The following is a 23716-nucleotide window of genomic DNA, read 5'->3' on the forward strand; positions in this document are numbered from 1 at the left end:
GCGTTTGGGCCCTGCCCTGCCCGCAGCCACCCTGCGCTGCCGCCGCGCCGCGGGCCGACGGTTACCGCTCCCTCAGCGCCCCCCACCGCGCGCCGCTCCCAACGGCCGCCTCCGCGCACCCTCAGCCGCGTCGCCATTCGCTGGCCTCGCCGTCCATCAGGGAGTGGGTGGGACTCCAGCCCTGGCCCAACGGTCTCCCCCACGGACAGAATGGCACCGCCTCTCCGCCGCCACTGCGCTTGCGCAGGGCCTCGGCGCCGCGCTAAGCCCGGGCCCCGCCCACAGCTCGCGCTTGCGCGTTGAGTTCTCGTCCCTCCCCCCGTAACGGAAGTGGCTGGGCCGGGCCAGTTCCGCCTCGGCGTTGTTCGCTCTGGACAAAATGGCGAAGATCGCCAAGACTCACGAAGGTAAAAGGCCCCTAAACAGCCGCGGCGGTGCTGGCTGGTGCAAGCGTGCGCCATTCTCGCCCTCCTTTTCGGCTTCTCCCCGACTGCTGAGCCGCGTCAGGCCTGGCGGCGCGGGCGGGGGCCGGGCGGGCTCGCCCCGCGCGGGCGGGCCGGGCCTTGTGTAATGGCGTCTGCGTTTGTGTCACCGCCATGCCTGGGCCGCCTCCGGGCGCGCGGGGGCGGCCGTTGCGGGGCCGCGCGGGGCGACGGGGGAGGAAGGTGCTGCTTAGCTCCGGCTTTGCCGACGGGGCGAGCGGCCCGCGACGCCGCCGGGCTCCCGCCTGCCGGCCGGAGGTAGCCGCAGCGCAAGCGCTGCCGCGGTCGCCCGTGGGCCGCGCTGGCTCCCGCTCCGGAGCCTTGCGCGCACCTCTCCCCTCCCCGCGGCCCCTGCCCCCTTCCTGGCGCTCGTATCCAGCCCGCCGGAGGCGCTCACCCCCCTCGGTTTCGCGTGACACGTGTCAGTAATGCACATTTATTTTCTTAACTCGGCCTGTGTCCCCTGTAAGGTGGAGGCTTTAGGTGCAGGGTGAGCTTTAGGTGCAGGGTGAGCTATGATGTTGCCCGTTGAAAGCCGGCATGGCCTGAGTTGTTGCTAAGCGTCGTGTCGACATGGCACTGTTGAGAAAAATGCCCCGAAGGCGGGGAAAAGCGGTGTGAGGTCTCAGGCTTTTAAAATGCCGGTTCAGCACGGAGACTTCTGTCGGCTGGCTGTTTACATAAGAAAACTGTTCTCTGATCAGTTTTATGAGTGAGGGTCTTCACAGGCAGTATGTTGTTATTCTCTGAGGTGTTACATGGCTGTGCTCACTACTGTTTCGAGCTTTTTACAGTCTGAGTAAAAGCTGTCTTATTTTGACAATGTCTATGGTTTGCTTTGCTCTTAAACATCTTAACGCAAATGGAGATATTTTTAGAATCGTTCTGCTTAATGCTTTCTCACAAATATTTTCTGCTTTTGTATTTTTACTCATGTTTTGCATATGATAAGTGATCTGCTATGTTTGTGTTAATCTACGTACTGAATTCACTAATCCAAAACGACTTCTGGGCAATGGTTGTATGAAGTGAGGTAGGTAGGATGCCCAAATTTTAACTGTCTCCGGGGAAGGTAAGTTTTGCACTGAAAAAAGTTCTCTAATTTAGAGGCATCTCTTACATCTGGAAGCCCAGTTAGTGTGGTTTTTAGGACTGTAGACTTGGTCTAAGTTTATGCAAGAAGGGAAAACTTAAATCATTTTCCTTGAATTTTTTTTCTAGAATATGAAATTATATTTTAGCATTCTAGAATATTTTTATAGAATTACTGAATTTATCTGTCTTTTGTTTATATGCTGTGACATGCGTAAGGTTTGTATTAGATATTACCCAAGTGGGTATTACACATCACAGTGCTCTGTTTCTCTCATTAGCAAAAGATCTTTCAATAATACAATAGCAATATGATTTTTTTTCTTAATTTTCTTATACACTAAAGCAAGTAATGGTCCATTGAATTTAACGGAATTTAACTGTCATGCTTCCAGTTATGTGTATTAACAGATTAGTGTTGTATTGGAACAGTTTTTTAATGGTTTTGGTATGTAAATAAATAGTTAGGTAAAATTGGCAGTCATCATGTAATGTTATCTTTTCCTACATCGACATACTAGCTGAATGACTTTGATTTTTGTTTTCTTTTGAGTTCTATGGAATCTTTCTTTTTTTTCCATTCCTGACTGATCTCCTAAATTGAAAGAGTTGTTTGGTACTAAATTCTCTTAGCAGATTTTTCACATCTTTGTACTGCTTTTAAATGCTTGTTGATTGGTGCATTCAAGACACAACTTGGAAGAGATCTCAGTTTGGGATTATTTCAGCTATGTAATTTACATGGAAACCCTCTGTTTAATTAAAGTTACAAAGTTATAACTCAAAGTCTCTTAGTAAGTGCTTGAGTTTTGAAATGCTACTGAAGATAGGTTTTTAACTGGCGTTAATTTATTTTATGTTAAAAACGAAAAAGAAACAAATTTCCAAATATAATATTTAGTCCTAACATCTATGAGAATCCTAAAGTGACTAGAAGTAAAGTTGCACAAAGCAAGCTAAAAAATATGATAAATAAGATAAAAAACCAGAAACTACTTCCACTGTGAAATACTTAAAATACAAGGATTGATTCTTCTTTTTCTTTAATGCTGAATAATGTCTTAGTTCCATTTACAACATGTTTGGAGAGTAACTGTGTAATAATGGAGTATGTATTTTGAGAATGGCTATCATGATCTGACTGTGAGCTAGATTTTCAGTGACTTTTAGTTCAGATGTGTTCACTTTCATAACATTCACTGTATTTTCCAAGTCAACTGTGCATGTTAAAAGTACTTTTTAAAAAATACCAGAATATATTAAAGTGGCTGAATGGGGTAAAATACAGAAAGGGAATAATCAGTAGAACGTTGTGCTGTGTGTGTTTCTTTTTTCCCCCCCCTTTCTTTACGGTTACTTGATTGAAGTAACTTTCTGTGTTTAGGTCCTGGTTGAATAAATCGTCAGACAATTACTTTGCTTTACAAAATCAAGTTTTTAAGCTGTTGAGATTACTCTTATTCTTCATTTGATTTGTATTTAAATGTTTTCTTAAATTGGGTGTTAAGTTCTTCTAGAAAATGCTGGCTAGATCAAGGAAGGTAAACACATCTTTAATCTCAAACTAAAGTCTCTTCCTGCTAATTATGTGATACTTCCTTAACTTGCAATCAAGCTGTGCCTGGCTTTTAAACCTCTTAAACCTGCTGGTTAAGTGGAGTTGCAGCTCATCATGTGGATGTTCTCTTTAAAAAGTGCTTCGTTTAGCCTAAGTCTAGCACTTACAGTGCTCATTGGTTGAAAATGATACTGGCCAGAAGTGGGGGTTTGCTAACCCTACCAATTCCATGCAGACTACTTTTTTTTCTTGGTTTAGAAGAAGCCAGCAGATTTTGCTGTAAGGAAAATGAGAATGCTCCTTAATCTGCAAACAGTTGTACTCATTGTAATGTAAAGGAGAAAGCCAATGACAAACAATTGAGACCTGTACCCTAGTCAGTAAATATAGTTATTTACAAAATAAAATAAGAGCACAAGGCCTTAGTCTACGAGGTGTTGGTAAGAACTATTAATAGGAAAAGGTTTTTGTTTCAGCCCTTTTGCTACAGAACTTCCACAATTGCTTTAACAAGCTCAGCTTTGTTGATGGTAGTAGTGGTGGGAGCCCAAGCACAGGCAAAGCTCTTGGACACGTTCTGCACGACAGCCTGCTTGCCAGTACTTTTATCTGTTGAGCTGCGTGGTCTCGTTGATTCAGCTGACAAATGATGGAAAGCTTTCTGCATTGTAGGAGAGAACAGCAGGCTTTTTAGTATTGAGCTCATACAGCAATTACGACTTCATATACAGCTAAAGAGGCATCATGTAGTTCTAGTTACTGCTTTTTAGAAGTGAGAAACAATGTCATTGCACTGTGGAAGCCCTTGGTGCTAGTGTTGTCCTTGGCAGCAGTACTAGCGTCAGGTATTGCCTTTCACCCCAGTGCTGCAGTGCAGCAGGCTGGAAATGGAAGCAGGAAATTGATCTGTCCTTTGAAAAACAAAATGAAACAAAAAAATCTGGCCAAATCAGAAAAACCTGACAAGCCTGTGAGGAAAATATCTCTTTGAGTTATATTGCTTTCATAATCCTTTAGGATAGCTTCCCATAGGAATAGGATAACTTCACAAAAATGAGATACCTTCAGGTGACATTGGTTAACGGGATACCATATGTTGATATGTCTCTGCAGATGAGAGACTTTTGTGGGCAAGACAGAGCTACTTAATTCAGCAGGAGTAGGTTCTGTTGCTTCTCCAGGAGGTAGCATCTTGTCTATGTTTGAGCGACTGGTCGGCAGTTTTGAACTCACTGAAATCCCCTATGCAGGATTTTAGGGGGAGCTGGCTGTTCCTAGAGGCAGGATTCGGCAGATGATCATGGCCAGCCTTTGTCAGACATCTCATGAGTTCGAGGCTTGGCAGATATCACAGAGGTGACTGTCCAGCCTACCCTGTTCTAGAGGTCTGCGAAGGTTTAAGGGAAGCCCTTCTTTGGCATGGAGCAAGATAATCCTTGTCAGCCAGTCTGATACATCTTCTGTGCATGGGACTCTAGATGGTTTTAGAAACATGCCCCTGCTATTTCTTTCCTTACCCAGTAGAGCACTGCAGGAGTTCCCTGTCAGATTTACCGGGCTGACAGCGGAGTCAGTGTTCCTAGCTGCCCATCCTGTGGGCTGCGTATGAACACATAACCCCTATATTCTCCCACATAGCTGTAAACAACAAAGGTTTGTCAGGGAAAACTGTGCCTTCAGTTAAATCTATACAAAACATGCCTTTTTACCTGGAGCATAATTTGGTGTATAGAACAGGACCCAGTCTTGAAATTCACAGAGGTGTCAATTTACTTTTTAACTAGGCAATTTTGATTTGCAATCTTGCAACCACAAAATAAATCCTTCAAAATCACGTTTAGTGGTCTCAAGTCCAATATTTTGGATTAGTAATAATCTTACGAAATTTAAAATACATATATTCTAATTTTAATTTTTGCCAGGTTTGTGAGCAGGTATTGTAGTATGGTGCCTTTTGCAAGATACCTGGGTGGGAAAACCTTGTGAAATCCATTCATTTTGAAAAAGAGAAATGAGCAACAATAATAAATAAATAGTGAGAAGTAGTCAAGACAGGATTATTTTCTAGAAGTACTTCTCTGTAATTTTTGTAAATTGGCAAGTTTCCCTCAAGGTAACACAGCAGTCAGTACTGCTGCAGATGGGGAAAAGGTAAATACATGGTCAGTGATATTCCTCCAACCATGAAGTGCAGCTCTTTTTGTACAAGAAAATAATTCTTTGGCCTATTGAAATTCAGATTGTATGGATAATTGTCTTTACATATCTCCTGAATCAAATAAAATACCAAAGGAAACAGTTAAGATTTTTATGGGGATGGCTGTACCTTAATATACCTATGCCCAATTACATTTGTTAAGAATCATTGAATTATTGCGACTTACTTTCATGCTGTTTTGTAACAGGTAGGAGGACAGAATAATTTAACTTGGGTCCTTGTTTTCTGGATTAACCAGTTAAAGTTCTTTCTAAAAGTGCCAAATTTCCAGGGTCAAGGATGGCTACCAGACTTGACTAGAGTCAGATCGGACATGTTTAAGAGGGACAAAGCTCCCGTTTGTTCTGTTTGAATAGGATTGCATCAGTAGGGAGTAGGGTGAGGGTTTTGTTATCCAGAATCACAGCAGAACCTTCAAAGGTGGTGGTGCAGGCAGGAACAGTCATGAGTAAATTACAGTTCAGCTGCCAACGTGCAGAGAAACTGATGCTAATTTTTTTTCTAATTTGGTATACAGCGACAGATTTTTTTTGATTTGTTCAAAGATGATACAGCTTTGATATTTTAGGTATTTTGTCCTTGAATAAAGTTCCATTTTATTAAATGTTCTCAGATTTTATTGTAAGACAACTCACACAGTAACTCTATTTACAAAATCCATTTTTAAACAGATTGCATTAATTTAGTAAAATTAATTGATTAATTAGTAGTAATTAAGGCATTTTTAAAAGGCCTTTTAATGAGAGAATTACATTGATTGAGAAATAGTATTATGTTAGTGTTGAAAAATAGTATTGTGGTGCAAATATAAATAACATTATAAAATGATTACAGAAAATATTCTCCCTTCTATCTCAAAATGAAAGATGAGGTATGTTAACATTAGTGATTTTGAATGGTTTGCTCTAGGCCATGCAGTTGAACTAGTCTGTGCTGGATACTATCCCAACTTAAGGAAAAACTGCTTTTATGCATTGTGATTTTATAGTTTTATGTGTGATAGATCATGCCTAGGGAAAGTCTGTGAAACTGGGTGAAGAACTCGGTTTCCTGTACATAGTAATATGAATATTACATTTTAAAAGAATTTGAAGATGATCAAGAGTTGTTACTGATCTCAAAGCAAGATTTATTTTTACATATGTATTTATATATGTGTGTGTGTGCAAGTGTAAAGAGACCTGAGTGTGTTGGTGTCTTTTTCCTAGATATTGAAGCACAAATTCGAGAAATTCAAGGAAAAAAGCCTGCTCTTGATGAAGCACAAGGAGTAGGCCTTGATTCCACAGGATATTATGATCAAGAAATTTATGGTGGCAGTGACAGCAGGTTTGCTGGATATGTAACTTCTATTGCAGCAACTGAATTAGAAGATGTAAGTGATTTCATTCGTTTGTTCAAGGAATGCATTCTAAGTATTTTGGCATTAGTTTTGAGTAGTTTTGAACTGCAGTTACTGAAGTAAAAGCAGTTAAAGCTGTACTGGATGGCACGTCTTATCCTAGAAGCTCCTCAGTTCTAAGTCTGGCTTGTACTTCATGAAATGTGCTTTGAAAGTCATGTAGCCCTAAGCAGAAGCCAAAAAGTTGTGGTCTAGTATTTAACTTGTTAGCCTTGATTAAAATAATTAACTTCATTCTGTCATTGCTGTGAAGATGAAAAATGATGACCAAAAAAACTAATAAAACTTGGGCAAGAAGAATTTGAGTGAATATTTTAAGATTTCTATTTCTACTTTATTTCAAGTTTTAGAGCAAATGTTTTTGAGAATTGTCTCTTTGACTGTATTGAATATGTTCTCTTTATGTGTCCTGATTATAAGATTAGTTTATGTTAATTTCTAATGTTAAACATTTGACCACATTTTCAGTTGCAGAACCAGTCATGAAACTATGGCTCTGATCATGAATAGGCATAGGCAGCTATGTATTATACTCAGTGAATTATGTTTTGAAGATGAAGGAAAAATGTTATATTCAGTTTAATACAGTTTACTATTAAATTGGCTCATAGTTTTAAGAGCAGTTTTTTGGGGGGGGGTTCTCTTAATTATTGTACTGAAGCTGGCTACTAATATGAGGAAATACATAGCAGAAGCATCATAGAAGAAAGCATTCTGAAAACTTGTTATTGCTATTGTGATTGAGTATGTATAACTAAATAAACAGTATTAGTTGTCAGTTTTCAACTTGTCTAGGAATCCGTTTTGGTCATCATATGTTAATTTTGCACCATTTTATCTGAAATCCCTTGATAAATTTGCCATGTCTTTGTACTGACAGGATGATGATGACTACTCTTCTACAAGTTTGCTTGGCCAGAAGAAGCCAGGGTACCATGCTCCGGTGGCATTGCTTAATGACATACCACAGTCGACTGAACAGGTACATCTTATTTTAAAACACGCTAAAATACTATTGTAGGTATTAGGAGAAAGAAGACTTAACGTTTTCCAAGGCCAGGAAACTATAGGATGTCTCCAAAAGGCTGCAGTATTTTAATTTTGCTACAAGCTTGTTACTGCTTTATTTTAGAATTCCCCAGGGTGCTTAAAATTGGCATTTCTACATGTAAAGAGCAATGTGTACATTTACAGTAAGCTATTTTTAAGTATTGTTTTATAGGTAGGGTACTTCAAAAATAACATGAACAACTTAATGTCTTTTATGTTTATATTTTTGTAGAGAAGTTTTAATCATGTAGGTTCTATACTCCTAAAGTACTTTTCTGTGAAATTTAAAAGCGTATGAAATAGGTCTTAAGTCTTCCATAAAAAGCAGGGGAAGGCTAACAGCATGAAGTGCTATAGAATAGAATAAATAAACTTCTTAAAATAGCAAATTTTTGTCAAAAGTTACTTGGTCAGAAATTCTGTGTTGAAAAAAAATAATTTTCCTGTTACAGAAATAAAATTTCTCTTATCATAGTGTTTTGACATTCCTACTTAGATGCAATTAAAAAAAGTAGGCCTTTTTAGTGATACTGAAAGTAAATACAGTCTAATAGTCACCAGACTTTTTTTATACTGTTCTTTTTTACATATGTGGCTAACAGGCATTTTTCTGTTTTAGTATGATCCCTTTGCAGAACACCGTCCTCAAAAGATTGCAGATCGGGAGGATGAATACAAAAAGCACAGGCGGATGATGATAATTTCCCCTGAGCGCCTTGATCCTTTTGCAGATGGTAATTTATTTTGACTTTTCTATACCCGTTATGAAGTTTGTTGTCTTAAATTGTCTTTAGCCCTTTGATTTCTGTTGGCATGCTTATAAACTTAGTTTTGTTTTAAACATCCCCTTTTTATGTAGATTTGGTTGAAATCCTAGATGCCATATTCTTCATCTTTATAATACAAGTTTTCTTTCCAGGTAGAAGGACAAGAAAATAATGAGCCATTGCCATAGAAACACAAAGGGTTAAAGGTTTCTCTTTTAATTTTGTTTTGGGTTGTGCATTTTACTTTGAAGAACTTGTTTATTGAGTGCTCAGATTCTTTCAGTACCTTGAAAGTTTTCATTCCAAGTCGTAGATTTACGGCATTATTGCTTTTGAAATGCTAGTTCTCAAAATAGAGCACCTAATTCTTACCACCTTACGTAAACTTAGGTGGTATAGCTGAAAGAAACAAAAGCATATATAAGACTTTGATACTTTTAATAGTTCAAGTCTGTTCTGATAATTTTAGAATGCAAGTCAGGAAAAGGGGTATAGTGGGTCTGATAGAAACTTTCTTCAGGTGAGTGAGTTTCACATGTGGAAGTAAGGTGCCTGTTGGCTTAAAATTAGCAGCTGTTTTGCAGGTTTTATGAATTTAGAATTTCAGCCTGCATGAATTAATAGGGATAGTAATTATTTTACTTGCTTAATTGTAATTGATATAAACATGTATTGTCAGAATTCACAGGCCCATACTAACTGTCCTTAATTTCTTTCCTACAGCAGTACTGCTATATGCCAGTCCTGTCTGCATTCTTAAGGGTGCAGTTCAACACATCCTGTGTAGATTATGGTGAAAAAGTATTCCAAAGGAAAGTCCTATCAAAGCTAGTGTCAGAATGACACAGCCAATTGGGCAGTGATCTTCAGCATAGAAATGTTTAAGAATTTGTTTAAGAATTTATTTATTTTTCCTAAATTGTTATGCTATACCACTTGTATAGCAAATCTGCACATTTTTCTTAAAAAATAGTGCTTTTCTTGACAAGTCTCATTTTTATAAAGTTGGGCTTCTTTTAAAATATTTAAAGGTTAAGTTAACTCAAGATACACAGCATAAAACAACATATGGTATACAAAAACCATTACCTGTGAGTATCATTGTGGTGGTATATGTACTGTATTACATTCAGCTCCCAATTGCAATTGTACCTTGAGATGAAAAGAGGGGGAGAGAGTCATCAAACAGTATTTTGGGTTGTTGTTGTTTTTTTTAATGAAGCCCTTTTACAATATGACCCTCAAAGATATGGGAGATTTGTCCAGATTTGTCAAACATATAAACAGATCTTTATGATAAAACATTTTAAATCATTACTCAGGTATGCAGTAGTTATTTATAGTCAGATAACAACTAGGATTTAACAACTTACACAAGGTAATGTTTTGAATATAAATATCTTTCCAAAGTGTTACTAATGGTAAAGAGATAATTTTCTAGGCTTCTATTCTGCTGCTTGAAGTCAGAACTGCTGATGGAGACAAAGGCACGAAAGTGTACGTATTCCGGATTAGCAACCCAGGAACCCATCACTTCTGGAGACTCTTAACTGTGTTGTCATTTTATCATTTATATCTGCTTTAAAATATTTGTTTGAAACTGCAGTAGTTATGTTTGTGTTCAAACAGGTTAAATTGATCAGCAAACTGAATAAACGTAAGATACATGTAATTTTTAAAATTTCAATCAAAAAGTAAAATTAAATGATCATGGAATAGTATAATATTAGAGCAGGACAATAGAAAAAGTCAATAAATTCTGCTTATCCTGTACTCATTGTTCTCCATTCCTGTTGCTGTTCTCTTCTGCAGGAGGGAAGACACCAGATCCTAAAATGAATGCCAGAACATACATGGATGTTATGCGTGAACAGCATTTAACAAAAGAAGAGGTGTGTGTGGGGGGTATTCATTTGAACGTAATTTCATTGTTCAGTCTTTGAAAGCACGATAAGTAAAGTGGGAGCTGAAATTCTGTTGAATATTTTCTTCATTTGAACATCTGTCTTTGGAAAATCCTGTTGTTTGTATGTTGAAAGTCAGTAGAATTTAAAAATCAAAGTTTTTGAAACGTCTGTTCTAAATAATACCTAAACAATGGAGGGAGAAGCAGTCTCTGAATATATTTTAATTAAGACTTTTTATAGCACTTCAGAAATTTTGTTGTTTATTTTCTTTCAGAGGATGACAGACAAAACCTAACAATCACTGAGGGGAATTCAGTGTCAGAAATGTTTTTTTTTGGTGAGCTCTATTAAAGGAGAATCCGGGCAGGTTTTAAAAGGTTTTTGTTGTAGGATTTAACACAAATGTTGCAGTACCACAAACTGCTATAAGGTTAACATTTGGTTTTAAATATTAAAAAAATATATTGTAAAAAAAAAAAAGGTAAAAATGCATGTTTTATTTGTGGGTATTAAATACTCCTTTTAATAGTTAAAAAGGTGATGGTAATATAATCAAATATCCTGTGTAATACCTATAGTACCAGATTGTTAATTGGAGCAAGATTTTGTAGTTCTAGTGAGCTCTATATATTTATGTTAATTTATACTTGTTAATTTACCTTCATTGAGAAATTAGTTACAATTTTGATAATCTGCTATTTATGGACCCATTGATAAATGAAAAATAATCTTTGTTAGTGTGATATGCTTCACAATTTCATCTTGGAGGATTGTGAAGAGAGCTTTTTTTTTTTTATGTCACGGGATGCAACTCATACATATTTTCAACATACTTTTTAACTCATCCTTTCTTCTTTAATAACTTAAGGGGAACCATTTTGAAGCAGATGTCTAATGATTTTTTTTTAAGCACACATATAGGTAAAAGAAACTGATATCACTCCAAAAAATGCATTTGCATTTCTGCTTTAATATGGGCTTTTATAAGAAAGCAGTTTAAAGACCGTGCCCTCCAAACACATAGCTGCTCTGTCAGTATAGAAGAGTTTGAAAAGATAATGAACTGGAAATTAGAATGGCTAATTTCATATTACTTGCGCAAAACCTCAAAAAATAGCTTAAAAATGTAATATAACTGAAGAATTTTTTTTCTGAATGTATACTCTGAATAGATTGTCTTATGAAATCTGTTTCTTATGTCTGTCTTTTTTGTGCCCTTGAATAGAGGGAAATTAGGCAACAGCTAGCAGAAAAAGCTAAAGCTGGAGAGCTTAAAGTCGTCAATGGAGCCTCATCTCAACCACCTTCAAAACGCAAACGGCGTTGGGATCAGACAGCTGATCAGACTCCTGGTGCTACTCCTAAAAAACTATCCAGTTGGGATCAAGCAGAGGTAATAACCCCTGTGTTCATCAGTTTATCTACAAAAGACATTATTAATGCTAATCCTCCTGAATTCCAGAAGTTTCTTATCTGTTTGCTAAACAAAAATAAGGAGCTGTCTTTTACTGTATAATATGAGAGGTATTAATACTTTTGCTTTTGTCTTATATAGACTCCTGGACATACTCCCTCTCTGCGATGGGATGAAACTCCAGGCCGTGCAAAGGGCAGTGAAACTCCTGGTGCCACCCCAGGCTCAAAAATATGGGATCCTACTCCCAGTCATACACCAGCAGGAGCTGCAACACCTGGACGGGACACACCTGGTCATGCCACACCAGGCCATGGAGGTGCCACATCCAGTGCACGTAAAAATCGATGGGATGAAACACCTAAAACAGAAAGAGGTATTTATGGTGCACTGCAGAATGCTACCAAGTCATGAATGGCTAATGGCATAGGAATTTTTCCCCTTATGTAAACAGCAGGAGCAAAAGCGAGGCAAGAAGGAACTACATTTTGACACCTAGTGGCTGGTATGAAGTGAAGTTTTTGCCTGAGTTTGTAGCATTGACTTCTACATGTTGGCTTAACACATATCTGTGAAAGAAACTCGGGTCAGAAATCAGATCATGATTTTGTAGTATGTCTGGTGACTGCTGCAGATTGAGATTTTAATGTGTATTTAGGCCATCATAAATGAGCTTACATTGAGTTGCCTTTTGTGATGTATTTGTGTGTTTGTGTTGTTTTTGAACTCCTGAATCTTTTTGACAAGGTTAGCATTAAAACAGGTTTTGAAAGCATTTTTTCACGTGCCTGATTTGAATGAAGTTCACATAGCAGAGAACAGGAACACCTTTGTTCTTTAAAATAATGCTTTTATCAAGGGAATGCATGGAGTATTTTGTCCAGTGCAGAGAATATTTGAATTCTTTCACATTGTTTAGAATTTTATCCAATTATACTAAGATTCAAAAAGATGGTAACATGCTTTTTTCATAAAATGAAATTCTCTATTAAATGTTTTTAGTGTAACAACTGTATTTAAAAAAAAGTCATAAAAGTAGTCTTTGCTTCTTGTTCAGTATATTTGTTTTCCCTACCTGTATTGCTATTTGATACTTGCTGATTTGCAGATGTGAGGGTGAAATATTATAAAAGAGATTGGATTCTGATACTGTAGTTGGAGTAGATACTGTTCAGCTTTCTGCAAAAGTTGTGTTGTTTTTCTTCAGATACTCCGGGACATGGCAGTGGATGGGCTGAGACTCCTCGTACAGATCGCGGTGGTGATTCAATTGGCGAGACACCAACCCCAGGAGCAAGTAAAAGAAAGTCACGATGGGATGAAACACCTGCCAGCCAGATGGGTGGCAGCACTCCTGTTCTGACACCTGGCAAAACACCCATTGGTACCCCAGCTATGAACATGGCAACTCCTACACCAGGTAAGTTCTAAGGGTTCACTTTTTGTTGTTGTTAAAATGAAACATTTATCTTTACACTGTATTTGGAAATGGACTTCTATGTAATGTGTTCTCCTGCCTGTATGAAAGCTATTTGTATATGCACAGTATAGCATTTTGAATGTCCACAAAAACTCAGTTCTGGCAGGGAACCTAGACTAAGGTTGTAGCTCTGTGAGAGTTCATACTAGTTGACAAAAATAAATAAAAGCTCTCTAAGAATCTGATAACTTATTAGCTGCAGATTTAAAGTGCTGCGTAAACTTTGGCTCAAAAGAACACTTGAAAGTTAAGTAAACTAATTGTTTCCTTTTGCATACAGAAGGGTTTTTTTGTTTTTTGTAATCAAATTTTTAATTTGAATGTAGGTCATATAATGAGCATGACTCCTGAACAGCTGCAAGCTTGGCGTTGGGAGAGGGAAATAGATGAGAGAAACAGACCGCTTTCTGATGAAGAATTGGATGCCATGTTCCCAGAAGGATATAAGGTAATTAATCAGAATTAAAATGCAACAGGCTTAGTACCATGATACTTTTTTCCACCTGCGGATATTGATTTTTTTTATTTATTTTTTTAATTTCATACTGATTAAGTAGTGATTAATTCACGATGACATTTATTTGGTTCAGTTACTGATTTATCATAAAGGTGATTTCAAAGACCAGTTTTTATTCTGCTTCTGAAGGTGGGAATGCCTGTTAACATCAGAAATGAGCTCTGAATGGACTGATTGAAACATGAAGCCCTGATGTGGAAAAATACAGAAGGGAATCTCAAATTCTGAGAAAGTACTTAAAACACTGTATTTGAACAAATATTTAAGTGGTGTGTTTTTTATTTTATTTTTTTTTAAATACTTTGTAAGGATGCTTTTAAAGTTTATTATCTAAGGTCCCAGCAATGGAAGTGAGCTTTCTTTTGAAATATTGCCGGTACAGGCTAAGCCCAAATCAAACTATCATACTGAATTTGTTTGCGTTGCAGTAAACATGGTATTTAATATATGCAGTAACACTGGCACAAGTCCACAGGCAAATAAAATAGAAGATACAGGTTTAGTCATGTTTTGTATTTAATACTTTTTATTATTATTATTATTATTTCTGTTGTGGTGAGATAAGTTTTCTGGCTTGCAGGCTTTGGAAATGCTCTTTAGATTAGTACTCAGGTGTTTTTACCATATTTCTGTGTTTTTTGTTTTTTTTTTTTCCTGTAGGTTCTTCCCCCACCAGCTGGTTATGTACCAATTCGCACTCCAGCTCGCAAACTTACAGCCACTCCGACGCCTTTGGGTGGTATGACTGGATTCCACATGCAGACAGAAGACAGGACTATGAAGAGTGTCAATGATCAGCCCTCTGGAAATCTTCCATTCCTAAAACCAGATGATATCCAATACTTTGATAAGCTGCTGGTAAATGAGACTTCACTCGTGCTAATTAATGTTTCCTGCTTTCCTTTGAAAGTGTAGCAATGCCCATTGATATGTCTGGAATTATTTACAGGTTGATGTTGATGAATCAACACTGAGTCCCGAAGAACAGAAGGAGAGAAAAATAATGAAGTTACTTTTGAAGATAAAGAATGGCACACCTCCCATGAGAAAGGTAAGATAATTCTTCTGGTGTATTTATATCGCTTTAATTTTCAAAAATCGGCATTTGTTTCCAGATTCAGTTCCAAACTAACCTTGTTTCTCCTGCAGTTGTCCATGGGATTCTCTTGAGATGATCTTGATGCCTGTTTAGTGCTTTCTACCCCTTATATATCTGTTGGGCTTTCTGTTCATCTTTCAGTGTAGTTTGTTCTTGTTGCTATTTATACAGTAATGTCCAACACTAAATATTATATAGTTTATAAAATATTTTTAACTATTACGAAAAAGTGGAGTTACAGCACTTGTGCTTACAGTGCTTAGTAACTTTCTAGATTTTGCTTTTTGAATTGGCAGTTTAGCTCTTACTCAAGTTCCTGTCATATGCATGGTGCAATGGATTAGCAGTCATTTTTGCACGGTTTTACTGTAAGCTGACCTAAGCACCAAACTGCTTGGATGCAAGCAAGCGCTGTGTAAACTACTGTTCAGATGGAGCCATTCTTAACGTTAGACCAGGAGCTTGCTTTTCTTGAAAATTGAATAGCTGGGAGCTAACAGCAGGGTGTTTCTCTTACTGCGTTCATATTTAAACAAATGCAGCAGGAGATTGAAATAAAATTTTGCAGTGATAGACACAAGTATTTTGAAGTCTGTGATTACAATGAATTACATTTTGACTTGATTAACATCCGCCCATTCTGTATTTGCTACCTTAGTTTAACTTGCAGGGTGTTTGTTTTTGCTTAGGCTGCGTTGAGACAAATTACTGATAAAGCTCGGGAATTTGGAGCAGGGCCACTGTTCAATCAGATTCTACCTCTGCTGATGTCACCGACGCTTGAAGATCAAGAACGTCACTTGCTTGTCAAAGTCATCGATAGAATTCTCTACAAACTGGATGACTTGGTCCGACCATATGTACACAAGGTCTGTCGCACTTCACTACCTAATCTTTTATTTGCTTTTTCTGATCATTCCTGAGAACAGTGTACAGTTTACTTGCGTATTGGAAGCGAGTGGTTTTTTTTTTGGTTTTTTTTTTGGTTTTTGTTTTTTGTTTTTTGTTTTTTTAAGATGGTTGGCTTTGGGATTTTTCCACACTTGGGAGAGGGGGGGAGGGCTTACCTAATCTAGATAGTATCTCTGGCCAAGGTTCTTCAAAGACAAAAAGCTATGAAAAGAGCAATAAAGAGCATTTCTGGTGAGCAGAGAGCTTTAATCTTAGGTCCATGGAATCATCTTGGATTCATGGAATCTTGATTTTCTTCTTATGGCCAGAAATACTACTAAAAGTATTAATGAATAGAAATGTTAATTTGTTCTTCTCCTTCAGATTCTTGTCGTCATTGAACCACTGCTGATTGATGAAGACTACTATGCCAGAGTGGAAGGCAGAGAAATTATTTCAAACTTGGCTAAGGTAATAAAGTTACATTCTTCCTTACAGCACTGAGTGAGCTTATATATAGCTGCACGTTTGTAGACATGGCAGAATAACTAAGTGTAATGCTCATAAGTATAACTTGGTATGTTCCATATCTTTCAGGCTGCTGGTTTGGCAACAATGATCTCCACAATGCGACCTGATATTGATAATATGGATGAATATGTCCGAAATACCACGGCTCGAGCCTTTGCTGTTGTTGCCTCTGCTTTGGGCATTCCTTCTCTGTTACCCTTCTTGAAAGCTGTCTGTAAAAGCAAAAAATCCTGGCAGGCTAGGCATACTGGCATCAAGATTGTACAGCAAATTGCCATTCTTATGGGTTGTGCTATCTTGCCTCATCTCAGGAGCTTGGTTGAAATTATTGAACATGGTAAGTCTTGCCTTCCTAGGCTAAAATTTTGTATGTTTGTTTTTGCATTGTTTTGGGTTGTTTGTTTTACCTCCAGTGAGGCAAAATGTGATTGTAAGGTCATTATGTTGTGCATCCTTTTGACACTGAGAAACAGTTCAGCTTCCTCTGAAAGAAATAGTTTCTTCAGTTTTCCTGAAAATAAGTCAGTTCCTTTTATATTGTCCCCGTATTTTGCTGTTTTGAGCAGGAGACACAAGAAGTGGTACTAAACAGTATTCTCTTTGCAGGTCTGGTGGATGAGCAGCAGAAAGTTCGTACCATCAGTGCTTTGGCTATTGCTGCTTTGGCTGAAGCAGCTACTCCCTATGGTATCGAGTCATTTGATTCTGTTCTAAAGCCTTTATGGAAAGGTATACGTCAACACAGAGGAAAGGTATTATCTAAAATACTTCCTTGTAGTTTGAATTGATGTGGATGTGTAAATTCTGTAAGTTATTAGAGATGTATTTTCTCATTGAAATAGGGTTTGGCTGCCTTTTTGAAGGCTATTGGTTATCTGATTCCATTGATGGATGCTGAGTATGCAAACTATTATACCAGAGAAGTCATGCTAATCCTTATCAGAGAGTTCCAGTCTCCTGATGAAGAGATGAAAAAGATTGTATTGAAGGTATGTCAGGATTATTTGTCCAACCACTGATAGTGTAATATATTAAAGCTGACTGATTAAGTGTTGTTCTGTGAATATGAATATTTGCACTTTTCCTTGAAAAAAAAAACAAAAAACAAAAAACAAAAAAACTACACAATTCAAATTGTTGGGTTTTTATTCCCTGATAGGTGGTAAAGCAGTGTTGTGGTACAGATGGTGTTGAAGCAAACTACATTAAAACAGAGATCTTGCCACCATTTTTCAAACACTTCTGGCAGCACAGAATGGCATTGGACAGGAGAAACTACAGACAGGTATTTTTTTTTTTTTTTTTTTTTTGGTGGAAAATTATTTATAAGAAAACAAGATTCATGTTAGTGTTCATTCAGACTAAATCCTTAATTTCATGTTTTGTCTGTCCTGAAACTGAGTTCTGTTTGGAATAGTGGCTTAGAAGTTGTATAGCTAGAAGGCTCACAGGCTCCTGTGAGCATACCTGTGTGAATGAGTCTTCACCAGTTGTAAGATGAGATAGTTCACCTCTGATTTGTGGTGTTTAAAATATTGGATGATTTCATAAGGTAAAAATAGTTCATAGTTGACTCAAAATGCCATCAGTGTTGGAGAAAATTTAAACGTCCTCTTTATTCACTAATAGTAGTGTGGCTATGGTAGCGATACTCCTGCATCTTTTTCTGCTATAGTGTTGCATTTTTACAGTTTTCCTAGTTAGAAGCTATTCTGAAATGATCATTGGTAACTTCCCCCCCCCCAAAAAAAAAAAAAAAAAAAAAGATTTCCACTGAAGTGAAATAGGAAACCAGCTTGATGCTGTTTCTCCTCTTCAGACTAGGGAAACTTATTTTCAAGACCTAAAAAGTAGATTTTACCTATGTTTGTTCACTAATGTTTGTGTATTTCAGTTGGTTGATACAACAGTGGAGCTGGCAAATAAAGTTGGAGCAGCAGAAATTATTTCTAGAATTGTGGATGATCTGAAGGATGAGGCAGAGCAGTACAGAAAAATGGTCATGGAAACAATTGAGAAGATAATGGGAAATCTAGGGGCAGCAGACATTGATCATAAGCTGGAAGAACAGCTTATTGATGGTATCTTGTATGCCTTCCAGGAACAGACCACAGAGGTATGACCAGAGGGTATTTAGTATTTGGTTGACTTAACTCTAATCTGGCTCACTGTTAGTTATATGGAGAAACTTATGCTTGTAAGTTATATTTTTATAACCCTATAGATTTTAATGCTGTAATCATTGAAATCTGGAAACTAATTCTGGAATGTTAGCACTCTAATAATGATTTTAGATGACCTCAAGTTTAACAAACAATGTGGTGGTGCTTTTGCTCTAATTCTTGTTTTCTTCACACGCAGGATTCTGTGATGCTGAATGGCTTTGGCACAGTGGTCAATGCTCTAGGCAAAAGAGTTAAACCCTATTTGCCACAAATCTGTGGTACGGTTTTGTGGCGTTTGAACAACAAATCGGCTAAAGTTAGGCAGCAGGCTGCTGACCTGATCTCTCGCACTGCAGTTGTCATGAAGACTTGTCAAGAGGTATTGACTTCTCCCACCAAATTTTCTATAGCACGTCATAGTAACGAGAGGCAAGAAAATGTTAATGTCTAAATCTTTTTACTTGGTTGTAGGAAAAACTGATGGGACACTTGGGTGTTGTGTTGTATGAGTACCTGGGTGAAGAATATCCTGAAGTACTGGGCAGCATACTCGGAGCACTTAAGGCCATTGTGAATGTTATAGGTATGTCTGTGTGGTTGGTTACATACCTGCTCAAGAGCCAAATGAAGAACCAGTATAAAACTTACTATGCCTTTTTGAATTCCACAGGTATGCACAAGATGACACCACCAATCAAAGACCTCCTGCCACGGCTTACACCTATTTTGAAGAACAGACATGAGAAAGTACAGGAGAATTGTATTGATCTTGTTGGGCGTATTGCAGACAGGTGAGCTGACTAATAATAAAATCTTTGACTGTCTGTGTGAGCAAGTATTGTAGCAATGTTGTTGTTTTATTTCTTGCAATTTCTTAAGTTTTATTTTGGAAGTTATGCTTAACACTTAAAATGGAATATTTAGCAAATGGTCTGTTGAATGTATTTTAATGATATTATTTGCAAACACTTTGTATTGTACTGTCTGTGTACAAAAACCTGTGTAAATTGATAACCAGTGAAGGTCTAATGTTGACAGATACCTGCTTAAATCAGGCAGTGTCCCTGTGTTGATAGCAGATGAATAGGTTCCATAATTTGTGTGTTTTTATTTTAAAAGTTCTATCACTGAAGAATTTTCTTCTCTTTCAGGGGTGCAGAATATGTTTCTGCAAGAGAATGGATGAGGATCTGCTTTGAACTGCTTGAATTATTAAAAGCTCACAAGAAAGCTATCCGAAGAGCCACAGTAAACACTTTTGGTTATATCGCAAAAGCTATTGGGTAAGTTGGCCTAATGTTTATCCACTGTTATGCTCAGTACTTAACGTAGTGATGACTGTGGGTTTTACTAGTGAGACATCTTTGAACTTCTGTACATTTAAAACGTGGTTAAGTGTGTGCACTTAATTTTATTTGTTCTGTAGGAGGAGAACATAGTCAACTATTCTTCACTGACAAAGGGTGCCATGCTTGTGAGCTGAATTTGTAGGCTAGCAAATTACAGTGTAATTTAGTAGAAGGAACTATTTGTCTCCTCCGGTTTTGATAATGCAACATATATTCAGATCCTTTCTGTATTCTTTCATAAATTCTTTTAAGTACTAAATGTCTCCTCTCTGCGTTTTCACTAAATTAATACTTGTATTGATTTGCAAAAGATCTCTTGCTATTGAGGTGACACAATAAGTCAGCAAATTGTAGAGTGAAGTATAGTTTACATCTTTATGCGTATTCTTAGGTAAGTAGCCAAGTACTGAGTTAAAACAGATACAGCAAGCTACCGAGGAATGCCATAATTGGACTTCTCTGTTCAGGGTATTGCCTACGTCTGTCAAAGTTGTAACGGGATTAATGTGTTTAATTTTATACAGGTCTATAATTACCTGTGGGATCAGAGTAATAGTGGGGGGACTATTCCTGTTCACCAGAGTTTACAAGCTAACTAAGCCTAGAGAAAGGAAAAAATGTTGGTTGTAAGAATAAAATTGTGCAGGTACTCAAGCTTTTACAGCTTCACTGATTTATGTTGCTTCCCGATTATCTTAACTTTTTTAAGAAGGGCTAAGCTACACCTTCCTGCACTACCACTTGCCTTTTTAAACTCGGACTATTTTATCCATATCCTCACTGAAACTATTGACGTGGACATGCATGTTATCTCTTCCAGACCTCATGATGTACTGGCTACACTGCTAAATAACCTGAAAGTACAGGAAAGGCAGAACAGAGTATGTACTACAGTGGCAATTGCTATTGTAGCTGAAACGTGCTCACCTTTCACAGTGCTGCCTGCACTCATGAATGAATACAGAGTTCCAGAACTGAATGTCCAGAATGGTGTGTTAAAATCTCTTTCTTTCCTGTTTGAGTACATTGGAGAGATGGGAAAAGATTACATTTATGCTGTTACACCATTGCTTGAGGATGCTTTAATGGACAGGTGAGTGCACTTCTTTTTTTCTATGGTACAGTTAGCGACAGCTGTATATGAAGTATACATTTGGGTCTCAGCAGCAGCAAATATGCACATTGTCCATGTTTTTAAAAATATTAAGTGACCAGCATAATTTAGAAACCATTTTCTGCTTGCAAATAATTCAGATTATATGCTCCTATATCACTAATACTTTTAAAGATTAAAAGATCACCAAATAATACAAGTATCTTGAGCCAGTCAGGATGTAGTATTTGTAAACCGTTCTTGATAATTTCTTTTGTTAGTACTTCTGCTGCTGAGTTAGAGCACAACAATTTCTCAGAAAACTTGCTCTTTTTAGTTTATTAACTGATTTTAGTTAGTTTGCCCCTTACTGTCAATAAATGGGGTTAAAAGGGTATATTAGCACTTTTGAAAAAAGCAAAGAAATATTATGCTTGTCAGATCATATTGCTGCTAAGTATAATTTTTTTTAACAGCCCATTGTTTTCTTTGCAGAGATCTCGTACACAGACAAACAGCAAGTGCTGTGGTGCAACATATGTCTCTTGGTGTCTATGGATTTGGCTGTGAAGATTCTCTTAATCATTTGTTAAATTACGTATGGCCTAATGTGTTTGAAACCTCTCCTCATGTCATTCAGGCAGTCATGGGGGCTCTGGAGGGCCTCAGAGTTGCTATCGGTCCCTGCAGAATGTTGCAGTATTGTTTACAGGTACGTCCTCATGTACGCTGGGGTAGCGGAGAGAACGGTTATCCAACAGGGATTCTCTGCAGTTGACAAGAAACCAGCTGAAGGAGATTTCCAGCAAAGGAACACAGTCTGGCTTTTTGTCTCTAAAGTATTCTTTAAATGTGGTGTTCTATTCCAGGCATTTGGTAATGGAAACATGCAGTGAACACAGAGATTTTCATGTAGTGAAATAACTGATTACATTGAGGATCTTGCATAGAAATGATAGGCAGCTTAAAATAAAAATTGGCTAAAATAGCCTGGCACTCTGACTTCTAAAATGGAACTACCTTACAAATTTGAGAATAAAAATAAAGATTGGGGAATAAATTCATAATAACAAGTGAAATTAATAAAGAGAATTTAGGCTTAATAATAAATCAATGTTATCTGTTGTTAGCCAAGGAAATAGTAAGATGTTTAAAACTGTAGTGCAGAGCACAAAGAAACAGTGGAATAAGATCAGAATTTATATCATTGCATCAACAGTATGTAGTTCAGCTTTTGTAAACATGTGGTATAATCTAAAGGCTCCTGTTCTATGTAATTGTGCATAATAAGTTCTTGCTGTGTTGAATATAGAATCTAAACACATAAAACGGGTGAGAAGCAAGGATGAACGTAGTGCAGATCAATGTAGAGAAGATGTGATTGTGTTACTAGTTATGTGCAGGTATGGAGTTTGTGTGTATGTTTTAAGGGGGAGCCTCAGCACAAAAATGTTGGAAGTTAGAAGTAGGAAGGTGAAAGGTATATAAGAAATCCTGTGCACAGTGTATTTTTTGCAGTTTTTATTTGCATTTTTTTTTTAATTAAAAGAGTAAATAAAACTGCTCTTCTAGAGCTTTCACATTCTATTCATTTTTTTAGGTGTAATCATTCATCCCCTGTATTTTTATCTAGTGCTCTCTACAGAATTAGATCACACTTAGCAGAGCCAAAGATAGGACTCAGTCCCTACCAAATATACTGCATCAGGTTTTAATTTTTATTTTAAAAGGACAGTTCAAAACTAGAAATATATTTAGTGGAATTTTACACGGCAGAAAAAAGATAAGAAAATCTTCTTTAACAACAATTTGTTACTGCTTGCTAGTTTAGATGGTCGCAAAATTGGGAATGACCCATTCAGTGCACCTTCTTTGTTAAAAGTGATGTTAATTTTTGTAATTACTTTTTAAAAAAAATGCGTATTATGCAAAACTAGGTTAAATGCAATAACAGGCATTTGGAACTTAAGTTTTTAATAGAATTGTTTTGTTTTGTTTTCTAGGGTTTGTTTCACCCTGCCCGCAAAGTCAGAGATGTTTATTGGAAGATTTATAATTCAATCTATATCGGCTCACAGGACGCTCTGATAGCGCATTATCCAAGAATCTATAATGATGAAAAGAACACCTACATTCGTTATGAACTTGACTACATCTTATAATCTTCTTGTTCAGTTGTTTGTGTTTAATGCACAGCTGTTCTGCAATTAAACTTGCTTCAGATTTGATGATGTAAAATTTTAAAATATTGGAGAATGGTATAGAGCTGGTCAGAGGCAGAGCTAGAAATCCAGTAGCATGATTTTTTAAATATGTCCTTGTTTTTTGATGTTAAACAGTTAAAGCCAGTAGTGACCAAGAACACAGTGATTACAATGTACTGGAGGGATTTCATTTTGGATTCATCTTTATGAAGATTTAGATTTCATTCCTTGTGTTTAAAGGGGATGTTTATTTGAGAAATAAACATTTGTGTATAAAAACTAATTTGTGTGTGTGTTTTTGGACGGGGGACTTGTAAAATGAGTCTCTTTGATAGATTAAGTATTTGTTCATGTAAAAAATAGGTGGCATAAAACATTTTAACCCTTTTTTGTCATCCCCTAGCTTTTGAATAAATAAGAAAAACATACAAACTGTAGTTGATGTGTGTATCTTTGTCATGCAGTAATGCAGCTGTACTCGGCCTGATAGCTGCAGT

At 37.3% G+C, this 23716-nt stretch overlaps 1 protein-coding gene across 2 annotated transcripts; it reads left to right on the forward strand.

Annotated features, from left to right (window-relative positions):
- Positions 1–309: 309 nt before the first annotated feature.
- Positions 310–23502, forward strand: SF3B1 (splicing factor 3b subunit 1). 2 transcript variants are annotated; one of them, XM_013952238.2, is made up of 25 exons: positions 310–407; positions 6559–6725; positions 7633–7734; positions 8422–8536; positions 10382–10461; positions 11702–11869; positions 12032–12266; positions 13098–13310; positions 13697–13818; positions 14548–14745; positions 14837–14938; positions 15676–15855; positions 16262–16348; positions 16475–16745; positions 17015–17160; positions 17251–17397; positions 17568–17693; positions 18303–18524; positions 18770–18952; positions 19045–19156; positions 19244–19364; positions 19725–19856; positions 20743–21015; positions 21511–21727; positions 23019–23502. In XM_013952238.2, the coding sequence occupies exons 1-25, from the start codon at positions 380–382 to the stop codon at positions 23175–23177; spliced, it is 3906 nt and encodes a 1301-aa protein (XP_013807692.1). In that variant the 5' UTR covers positions 310–379; the 3' UTR covers positions 23178–23502. The 2 variants fall into 2 exon arrangements, with proteins under 2 accessions (XP_013807692.1, XP_013807693.1); XM_013952239.2 differs by lacking the exons at positions 310–407; positions 6559–6725; positions 7633–7734; positions 8422–8536 and adding an exon at positions 8755–10066.
- The last annotated feature ends 214 nt before the right edge of the window (positions 23503–23716 follow it).

Source organism: Apteryx mantelli, chromosome 6 (genome assembly GCF_036417845.1).
Source record: "Apteryx mantelli isolate bAptMan1 chromosome 6, bAptMan1.hap1, whole genome shotgun sequence".
Taxonomy (NCBI): domain Eukaryota; kingdom Metazoa; phylum Chordata; class Aves; order Apterygiformes; family Apterygidae; genus Apteryx; species Apteryx mantelli.